At 32.3% G+C, this 11450-nt stretch overlaps 1 protein-coding gene and 1 long non-coding RNA gene across 2 annotated transcripts in view; one reads left to right on the forward strand and one right to left on the reverse strand.

Annotated features, from left to right (window-relative positions):
• The window catches only part of LOC138856881 (uncharacterized), a 48071-nt gene extending 41384 nt beyond the window's left edge, over positions 1–6687 (forward strand). The window contains exon 2 of the long non-coding RNA XR_011395863.1: positions 6471–6687. This is a non-coding gene — a long non-coding RNA (uncharacterized lncRNA). The remainder of the gene's footprint in view (positions 1–6470) is intronic.
• LOC106623145 (lipopolysaccharide-induced tumor necrosis factor-alpha factor homolog) lies at positions 3625–6540 on the reverse strand. The gene is made up of 3 exons (XM_036362911.2): positions 6186–6540; positions 5963–6098; positions 3625–3875 (listed from the first exon to the last, which is right to left on the reverse strand). The coding sequence occupies exons 1-3, from the start codon at positions 6358–6360 to the stop codon at positions 3770–3772; spliced, it is 417 nt and encodes a 138-aa protein (XP_036218804.2). The 5' UTR covers positions 6361–6540; the 3' UTR covers positions 3625–3769.
• Positions 6688–11450: the final 4763 nt, after the last annotated feature.

Below are 11450 nucleotides of genomic sequence, written 5' to 3' on the forward strand. Positions count from 1 at the left end.
TTGTTGTAACTTCGGATCTGGGTAAATAAAAAATTTGTAAGAGTTGTCAACGCTTCTCAAAACTGTATGTAACTGTAAAGTTTTAAGTGTATATTACAATAGAACGGTCTTGCTAACATTTTTACTAAAAATTTGGCGACGCTATTCAAAAAATTTTTCGACAACGAATTTTGTTGAATTTTATCAGTATCAAATATTTTGTTATTAATATTTTATAACCGGGTAGCAACCTTCTTTCTAACATTGTTAGAAAATGTAAATATTTTATTGCAATCACTTTTAGTTTCAAAAACCCACAGAAATGATAATGCCTTTACTTCCTAGGGCTACATCTTTTGGAGCCGGAGATAAAATTTTTAACTACTTTTATTAAGAGCAGTGAGTTGAGTGCACGATTCCCGCTGGGTGTACAAACCAAATTTGACACGACGTCATGCGTAAGGCCAATTTTCAAGCATTTCATTTGCGACTCAGGTCTGTTGGTGGGAGTCTATAGCACGCTTCATACCCAAAACGTTAATTTAAATGTGTTCTGCCAAAGTAGACTACCCAATCCGTCAATTCCGTGGCCGGGATTCCATTGAAAACACAAAATTTTAAGCAAATGCGTTGTTCATTTTCCGTGGCTATTGTTGACATATAGAGATCAGCTTACTACGAACATAAAAAAGGTTGTACCAATCTAGGAAAAAAGTTTTATCGACTCGGTTTTCTGTTCAAATGGACCAGCTAAATTTGATAGTATGGTATGTATGTATACCTAATGGTAAACCCAATCCAGAACTATGACCTGTGGTTATTATGTGTCATATGTTATTAGTTGCTGTTGTAATTATAAAATACTTCGTTGCATGTCAAATGCAATCAAAATAAGTAATTAAATACAGAAACTTTTATATACAAACATACCTAGAAATGCAATATTACAACGAGCAATTTTGTTTGGTTATAATAAAGAGGAGTTACAGTAACATTATTCTTTCCCATTTCTATACATAGGAAATGCTGGCTTTTTACTAAAAATTTAAAAGATATCTTAATAAAATTAAGGAGACATCATATAACGGGTTTGTTAAAAAATGCTAAAAGTGCGATTAGTTTATAAATAAATGCGTCAGAGGCATACCATTTTATACCTGAGATGATGGGCGTGGCACCGCTCACAGTTAGGTAAAAACCTATAACTCGTCATAGTATACTGACATCTCTATATTACAGTATGAAAATGACCGAAATCGGACTACAACCACGCCTAGTTCCCAAATAACATAATTTTAAATTCCATATGATTCTTTCACTTTCCAGCATACAAAGCACGAATCAATGAATATAACTTGATGAAACTATGAATTCTCCCAACTTGCAATCAAAAGTTGTTAAAATCGAACCAAAACTATTCAAAAACCTAGGTACCGAATATGTGGACCCCAGTTCCTACTGCGAACTTTTTATAGAAAATATCGGCCAATCACAGAGATATATTATAAAAATTCGGAGAGAATTCTTTCCTGATAATATAATGCATATATTATAAGTCGAAAATGGATTGAATCGGATAAATAATTCCTTAATTCTAGAGCAAGTTTTTAACTATGTTGATTTGGGAGTTAATATGGACCCTAAGCTTAATTTCAGTCTTCATATTGACACCATGGTCTTGAAAGCAAAAGCTGTCCTCAGTTTTGTTAAACGTTAGTCTCAAAGAATTTAGAGATCCGTATATTACTAAAACACTTTATGCAACTTTGGTTAGACCTATATTGGAATATGGCTCTGTGGTATGGAACCCTAGCTACCAAATCCATTCTGACAAGTCAGAGTCGGTTCAAAAACAATTTTTACTTTTCGCCTTAGCGCATTTCCGATGGGATGCTAGGGTAAGTCTACCTCCATACACTAGTCGTTTAAAACTTATTAATCTACCTATACTTTCTAGTCGTAGGGAAATGCTTGGCATAACATTCTTAGTGAAACTTTTGAATGGAACTGTTTGCAGTTCTTTTCTCCTGTCTGAAATTAAATTTAATATCCCGGTTCGCCTTTCGAGGCAGTTTAGACCTTTACTGCTAAAATCCTGTAGATCAAATTTTGAACTAAACGAGCCATTCCGCCGTATATGTCATGATTTTAATTCTCATTCCAGCACATTTGACTTATCTGACTCACTTTTCAAAATTAAAAAGACTTTATTGTTTTCTCTTAATAAATGAAAATGTAACAATTTATTATATTGTAACTTTAGATCTTAGCTGTTGAAATTTTTGTTTCTGTAGCTGAGCAGTTTTAGATCTCAACACTTAAAAAACTCTCTTGCCTTTTCTGACTCGGCTAATTCCACACGTATGCGGATTGCGCCCCTCGCGTCGGTTGGACGGGAGGAGGGTAATCGTTGGGTTATTATTGTTATTATTAAGTCCCCATATACCTAATAGACAAATTTTCGAGTTTCCGGCGGACTTTTTACCGCATATATTGGTAAATATGTGAGTTATTTTACTGAAATTAGAAAAGCGTGTTTCCCTAATAATAATGCATCTTTGTGCTTAAAAGGGATACAACTGGGTGAAAACTTGTCCTAGCCCCCATATAACTAATATCAAAATTTTCAAACATCTAGTTGACTTTACTCCTTTTAACTATATTGGTGATGGTATTTGAGGTACCTTAATGAATGTAAGTTAATAACATACAAATTTGATTGAAATCCATTCATGATTTCGTCGAATAATGAATGTTGAATTCTTTCGCAACATTTAATATAAAGTTTTGCCAGCACCTGAAAGCATTTGATTCTTGCAAGGAGTATAAAAAGTCCGGTTACGCCCGAACTTAGCACTACCCTACATGCTTTTATTTTCATTAGTCTAGTTGACTTCCTGAAGAATATATATCGGTTAATACTTTCTAACCTATCTAATATTCGTCCCTTTGGTTAAAGTAGGTATGGTTTGTTGTCAGACATGGTGAAACTTGTTCGTTTGTTCTGTTTACACTGATATACGCAATATAATGCATTTCATTAACTTTTTTACATTATTTTATATTTACAAAGTACAATATATGTATGTATGTTATCGGTGTGAGTTGAAGATATCTAAATTAAATTGAGTTTATTATCTTCGACTGCACACGAACTTATTTCTTTCTTACTTGTTACCAACATTTTTTTATTATCTATAAATTTCAAGAATGTGTTATTTCCTTTCTATGACTAAAACTGATATAAATAGATAATACTAAAAATAGTTTTTACATTAACCCTCTGATAGTCAAAAAGAGTCAGCTAGTCTTGTTTTTTTTTATGGTGTACCTCGAATGAAAGAAAAAGAAAAGTGTCAATCGAATAGGCTCTTAAGATCGTGGCTAAGCTCTTAGAAAGTGGGTTAATAGGATACAAATGGGAAGTATGAAATCATGTTCCATAAATAGTTAAAATGTATACTCTTTTGGATAATCTAATAATAAATCAAAAACTATTTTGTTAATTCGTGTCTCGAACCCTTACAAAGAAACCACTCTATAAACTATTCTGTATTCCAAACCCTTCCCAATATGAATAGATATAAATATAACCAAATTTATATCTTAACTTTATAACCGCAAATAACATACATTCTCTATGAATTAGTATATGTGAAAACAATCATACAGAACTTTATTTTTGTTTTTATAAATGAAAAATGTTGTGTAATTAATTTAAAAAGCGTGATGTAAAAATATTAAAATTAATGCATTTTCTTGTAGACTTCATTTTCTATGCTTTTCATTATTATTCTCGCACATAAGTGCCCAAGTAACGGTCACACATGCCACAATAGTGCGCCGTATTCATGCAACTGCCAATGCAATAGGGTAGACATATGAAGCAATAAAGTCTGAAAGTAGAAAAAGAAGAAGTGATAAGAAGTTGTAACTAACATCAGGATATTTTAACATCCGGTTGATTTTTCTCCTTATATAATATATTGTGATGATGATATGTGAGGTACTTAATTAATACTCAGGGAGCATTTGATTCTGTTAATAGTATGTTATATTGCCAAAAATAGATAAAACCGGGTCAATATTACACCTATCTCCCATATAACTAGTTAAAGATTTTAAAACTTCCGGTTGGCCTTTAACCGTATATATCGTTCAATATGCAAGATATATTCATGGAGTAAATATGTAAGATTATAGTATGAAATGTTCGGTTACACACGAATTTATCAATTCCTTACATGTTTTAGTATATTTTCACTAACTTTAGGTTATTTTAATTATTTCTAGATATATAAAAGATCGATGAAAAATTTGAATTTTTTTTGGAAAAATGTACATGACAACATGTGTTATTTCAAACATACAGATTTTGTTTAATTTACTTAGATTTTCAGATAGTTGGCAATACTAATTTTTTTTTTTGTAAGAAAGTTTACTTAAAATCCTTTAACATACTTTATTATAATTTTTGATAGTTTTTTTGATGTATTTTGAATATGTTAATGTATTTGATAAAAGTATAAAATAAATTTAATAAGGTTTCTAAAAAGTTGGCGACCCTTTTTGAAAGTTATTGTAAAGTTATACTATTTATTTAGAAGGAAGAATACCTCATTTTAATTTTTCAATTATTTTATTTATTTTTTGATATACAAGTATGGCAATCCTATTTAATTTCTGCATGTATTTTTATACACTGAACAGGTTGTATTAAGTTTGCCACGAGGTTTGTAATACCCAAAAGGAAACGTCGGAGACCCATATAATATATACTTATATATAAATGATCAGCATGGTGAGCTGAGTCGATTTAGCCATGTCCGTCTGTCTGTCTGTATATACGCGAACTACTCCCTCAGCTTTTAAAATATCGATCTGAAATTTTACACAGGTCGTTTTCTCAGCTGCTCGTTTGTCGGAACCACCGACATCGGCCCACTATAACGTAAACGCCATACACAGTGAACAATCGGAATCAAGTGCTTGCATGGAAAACTTTTTCATTTGAAAAGCTATCTTCACGAAATCTGGCATGAGTTATTTACTAAGAAAACGATGTAGTCTTCGAAGAAATTGTTAAGATCAGAACACTATCATATAGCTGTTATACAAACTGAACAATTGGAATCAAGTTCTAGTAAGGAGCCTCTGTATTTCTGAGGGGTATTATAGCTTAGGTGCAACCGAATTTAACGTTTTTTCTTGTTTTTTTAATTTTTTGCTGAGTATTTGGTGTAAAATTTTGTGATTTGAGATTTGCTTGATATTTTAAAATTTTTTTTGTATATTTTAATCATAGACTTAAACACATATTTTAGCCTTTTTCTGCAAATAGTTGTAAAATAAAGTTGTTCTTTAAAATAAAATATTAATATTCGTTAAATATAATGTGAACTAATTTTAAATTGTAACTCCGAATATTTAATATTTCTAAATCACTTAAAATTATAATTATAAAGCAACCATTTATGTTGGTTGACTAAAAACTGTTGATTGGTAATAAAAATATTAAATTGCGTAGTTCATAAATTAGGGTGGTCAGAAAAAGTGAATCAGATCGCGTATATGTACACATGTTACAAATTTTGGTTCTGAGTGAAAGCATAAAGCGGAAATATTAGCATTTTAACTCCTGTACGACACACCATAATTACCTCCAATGGGGTCAAATATGTATATGTGACATATTCGACTAAAGTAAAATATTTATGTTATGGAGTATCGTGTTGATAATTAGCGAAAATCTGCGTCAAAGAGGTTTAAGTTCTTTATATTTAAGGACCACCCTAATGTATATATCGATAAAATAATGATATAATTAAAATTATGATTATCAAACACATACATATACTATGCATTTGCAAAGGTTGAGGTTTATGAATAAATAACTTGTTTTTCCAATTATATACCGCACAAAATAAATGATTCATTGGCTGTAAAAGCAAATTATTGGCAACACCATAACACAGAAACTTACTGAAAGAGACACAGCAGCAATGCGATCAGATGTGTACGGGATGTGGGCTTGAACAGCAGACGTGTGCGTGTATAATTGTGGCAATAGGGACACTGTATATCCACCGGCACAGGTCCATATAAAATCGGCGCACCCGCTGTGCATACAAAACACCAAGAAAGAAAAAAAAATTAACTGAAACTATTTTATTTTCCCACAAACATTTGAAGGTTGTCGCACTTACGCGTAATTACAACAACATGCGATGTGTTTGCGGCCGTGGGTGCGGCACCTGTTGCTTGCGCATAGCTGGGCGGCGCGGGTGGCAATAAAGATTGCTGTTGCTCGTTGGGCGGCACCGTCTGCTCTAGTGGCGCTGTTGGGTAGATGCGCGACGGTGCTGACGACTTGTCATCCATATTTATTTGACTTGATTAGATATTCGCTTATAATAAACACTATTGATGAAACGATTATTAATTAATTTGTTGTAATAACAAAAATATTTTCTGTTTCTTTATCTTTTCAGTTAGTATTCAACACTTTGTTCTAATTGCGTACTGCCCGTCTAACAGGTGTGAAAAGGCGTTACTATTGCACTCATTTATCAAACCAAACTGTGAGGCATTCGCGCTCGACAAGCGTTTGTCGATTTCGGGCAGCGATACAATCAAAATCGAAAAAAATAGAGAATTAAAAAAAAAACTATAGGAAGGCAGCGAAAGCCAGTCGGTGGCGCAAGCAAATGCATATAATGTACCTGTACTATATATATATACTAGTATGTATGTATTTATGTATGTGAGTGTGTAAAGATAATAAAAATTACAACGAAACTGAAAATAAACAAAGCAACTATCTATCAATACATAAATACATAAATACTTACATACGTATATACTTAGATACATATATATCTGTATATATATTTACTCTTACCCACACACACACATCACCGATATCTTTTGTTATCAGCAGCACCGGTAGCGCGACAAACACCTTCGAGTGAAAAGCTTTAATTTTTATCATCGATATTCGCGGTAAATTTTCATTTCAAAGCGAAAATGGGCGCAGAGCGCGTAGAGTGTACGTGCTTTTATCATTATGTCAATATGTACTTGTACCTCCGGTCAATTAATCAATATCCGCTCAATTCGTTTTTCTACTTTACTGCATACTTCTCGATAATACAAAAAAGTCTTTTATTTGTTTACATTCGGATATGTACTCTACACTCTCTCCATCTCTTTCTTTTACTTCATTCGTGGCTACAAGATTGTTTTGTGACACTTTAATGCGGTAGTGGTATTTACTCTTACTTTTACTCAGAATTCGAAAAAATATTCATTAGGTTGGAACGGTTTTTGAGAGGACACAATTAGCTCAAGATCAAGATCAGTTCAGGCCCTATTGAAGTGTGTATAGAGACCGAGTGAAATTTAAAGTACTTCCGATTATAAAAGAGAGAAATTCATACTCTTGTGGCGATTTTGAAGAGATAGTGATCAGTTTGAAGTGAAGATCAGTTTGAAGTGTATATGGGCCCAGAAAATTCTGAAGGTATTCGGAATGTATTATTGTTTATAATTTTATATTCATTATATTTTTGATTTTTTTTGATATATTTAAATATCTGATGAATGGTATGTTGACATCAGATGAAATTTACTGAAAAATAGTCAGTGATAGCACAGATCTCCTCATTATTGTCAACTATTTATTTTTACCATAATGTTCGAAAACTAACTGTAATATTCTTACATAGCTTTCCAATATGATCCAAAGATATTCATTCCCACTAGATAACCTATTATTTTTACACCACGATGAAGGTGCATCAAGTAACTCCTAAAGCGTCAGAAATTTTCAATAAAAACAATTTTTTGCATTTACTAATTGATATAGGTACCATCAAGATCATTACGCCATTTATAGCATTCTCCCAACTTTTTAAAATCATATGAGTATAATATGCTACGCCTTTTGCTTCATAATAGGGCTCAACCTCGGCGATTACCTTTCCTTTTGTGCTAAATTTTTTCCAGTATATAGTCACTTGAAGTCTGGTTGATAGGAGAAACCGCTGGGAACTAGAGAATATGGTGGTTTCGGAGCAATTCGTAAAACAACTTAGGAAGATTTCGTTTCCATTTATTTGTAACACAATTTATTGTCTTAATGAAATAATACTTTTTTTTTAATTAGGCTGCTTTACGAGCTTTGAACGTTCCAATATCTACTTAAACAACAGTCATTTGGATTCCGTAGTAAAATGATGGAGTCATGTTGATATATTTGTAACAAATCTTCGTGATTAGTACGATAGTACACACACTGCTTAGGATAATAAATATGCGAACAGTTGGTCCACCCACTTTGAACAGAGCTTCTCCATATCCAAAAATTCAAGAATGAGATATCTGGCACTCTCCTTTTATATCTTTAGAGTGCCAGTAACTTCAATACACTTCATTAATCCATATCCCTTTTAAAGATGTTTTTATGTTTTCGACCGTAATAGCCTCTTTTGCATCAAAGATACTAGTAGGTCAGGTGTCTGCGTAATCTGTAATAAATTAACCTTTACATTGTCTAATGTAATTCTGGCATTACTGGAAGAAATTTTAAAGTATAAAGTGAGCACGACATAAGCGAGCGCCATAAGTTCGTGGCGAAATATGTTCGTACACTCGGTTTGGCTGAGCTAGTCGATATTGGTTTCGTCCATTGAATACTACCTAGTTACCAAATCCATTCGAACATTTCAGAGTTCAAAATCAATTTTTGCTGTTCGCCTTAGGGAATTTTAGATACGATTCCAGGTAAAGTCGTCCTCCATACATTAGTCGTTAATAATTTTAAATGGAACAGTTTCAATTCTTTTCTCTTGTCTGAAGTTAAATTTAATATCCCGGCTCGCTTATCGAGGCAGAAAGAGTCTAACTGTTAAAATCATTATAGATAAAATTTTGAAGTAAACGAGACTTTACGCGAATATGTCATGATTTTAATTTAATTTAAGACTATATAATTTTTTCTTAATCTGAGCTGAGCTAAAAAAACTCTCTACCCTTTCGGCTAATTCCGCAAGAATACGGTTTACGTCCCTTGCGTCGGTTTGGCGGGAGGAGGGTAATCGTTGCGTTATTTAGGTTCAGATATGCAATAGATCGGTAAAGAGAAAATCTTGCTCGATTGAGAATCAAATTAATATCTTGTACACCCAAATACAATATATCAACTTGAGGGGTTGGAATCTTTTTCTCCAATCCTGCTGGCAATTTTTGATACAAATATTTAGGTTTAAGTTTTAAAATAAATAATATGAAAAATATCTGACCATCTCTTTTAATTTTGTTTATCATCGTGTTTTTAGGGGATGATTTTTCCCTTTCCTTTGTCACTATGCAATATATATCTCGAATATTGCTTAAATATACAGATAGGGCAGTAAAAAGTTTATTTTTGGTAATTATTCAACTCCGGCGCCATCTATTTTTTCTGGATCTTGTTCTTTAGTACCGAAAAAAGTTAAAATAATAAATGTGAAATAGGATGGAATTGCATTAGGCAAACAGAAATTAATTTTCGAATATTATATATTTATACCCTGAACAGGGTATATTAATTTTGCCACGAAGTTTGTAACACCCAGAAGGAAACGTCGGAGACCATATAAAGTGTATATATAAATGATCACCGTGACGAGCTAAGTTGATTTAGCCATGTCCGTCTGTCTGTCCGTCCGTCCGTCTGTCCGTCTGTATATACGCGAACTAGTCCCTCAGTTTTTGAGATATCGATCTGATATTTTGAACACTTCTTTTTCTTCTTCCTTTTTCCAAGAAGCTGCTCATTTGTCGGAACGGCGATATCGGACCACTATAGCATATATCTGCCATACAAACTGAACAGTCGGAATCAAGTGTTTGTATGGGAAACTCTTTCATTTGACGAGGTATCTTCACTAAATTTGGCACGGATTATTAGTTAAGGCAACCATGTAATCTCCGAAGAAATTGTATGGATCGGATGACTATGGCATATAGCTGCCATATTAAATGAACAATCGGAGTAAAGTGCTTGCATGGAACATTTTTTTATTTGACGAGGTATCTTCACGAAATTAGACACGAGTTATTGCTTAAGGCAACAAATTATTCTCCACAGAAATTGGTGACATACAAATTGAACGTTCGGAATCAAGTTCTTGCTTCGGCGCAACCGAAGTTAACGTTTTTTCTTGTTTTGGTTATGTTTGAATACAGTAAGTTTATAGAATAGCGTAGATAATATAGAATTTTTTCTGTTCTTCTATGCTAGGCAAGTGCAGAGCTGTGGTTTAGCATATGTGTATTATTTACAATGATTTACTTTATTGATTTCCCCTATTTACTTTAACTTTAAATAGTATGTATGTGAGTAAGTACCTCGAATAAAGCGAAATTATAGCATAATTATTGTGTTTACTTTTAACTCTTTCTGTAATTCGTGGTCATTTCACGTTCATACCAGGGTGTTATATATATTTTAATTTCACCAATTTTAGGCATTAAGTGTGATGGTAAGTGTTCTAATAACACAAAAATGTGAAAATCGAATAATGTTAATATGATTGCTTTGCACTCTGATTAGTCGGCACTTCAATACAGGCGAATGTACATGTGTGTATATAATATTGTAAAAAAATTTGATTTTCGGCGGCTAACAGATTAAGTACACACACTTATGTATGAATATGCATATATATATATATACGGTATGCGATATACAGCAATGGACACGTAAATTGCACACAGTTTGATTTCATATATCCATGTATATGTATGCCAAAATCTTTTAATTCAAAGTTGACTAACATGTAAACATTTTGCATTTAATTTGATGTTGCTGGATCAGAGTCGAATGTACTGCCAAGATATTCCGTTACTTTTTGATTTTATCACAAAAATGGCACCGATTACTTTGCAAAAGTAGTATTTGCGTAGATTTTATTAGAAGAACATCATTATTTGTGTTGTTGGAAAATAAGGACTTAAATATATTCCTCGTATACTATCATAGAATACGAGGAATAAATTCGTAGAAAAAACTCAAACATGTTATATATTAGAAACATTTACGATACTGTAACCCAAGAAAGAAGCCATAAAAATGTGCATATTTTCATAGCTGTATTTATGTATGTATGTAAGTGGTTATATGTATGTATTTTATTTTTACATATACCATAAATACATTATATACATAGATATTATATTTCCGCGCTCATTACTGCAAATAATAATTTCGTTTAAAAATTTTACTGTAATAAGAAAATTTGAAGTTGCTCATAAGTATTTTAAATTGTTTTTATTAAATTAAAGGAAATAAAAAATAAAAAAATTCCAATTCTAACCCGCCATTCATATATATAAAAAGGCTTTCCATACAGGGACTTGAGTTTGATTGTTCAGCTTGTATGTCAGCTATATGTTATAGTAGTCCAATCTGTACAATTTTTTTCGAG

Source organism: Bactrocera oleae, chromosome 4, assembly GCF_042242935.1.
Source record: "Bactrocera oleae isolate idBacOlea1 chromosome 4, idBacOlea1, whole genome shotgun sequence".
Taxonomy (NCBI): domain Eukaryota; kingdom Metazoa; phylum Arthropoda; class Insecta; order Diptera; family Tephritidae; genus Bactrocera; species Bactrocera oleae.

Bases quoted from the DNA above. Each gene is read 5' to 3' on its own strand.
- LOC106623145 (XM_036362911.2), bottom strand. From the start codon at position 6,360: ATGGATGACAAGTCGTCAGCACCGTCGCGCATCTACCCAACAGCGCCA. The intron at 6,099-6,185 runs GTAAGTGCGACA...TTGTATGCACAG, and splicing joins GCATGTTGTTGTAATTACGC to CGGGTGCGCCGATTTTATAT. The intron at 3,876-5,962 runs GTAAGTTTCTGT...TTCTACTTTCAG, and splicing joins TTGCTGCTGTGTCTCTTTCA to ACTTTATTGCTTCATATGTC.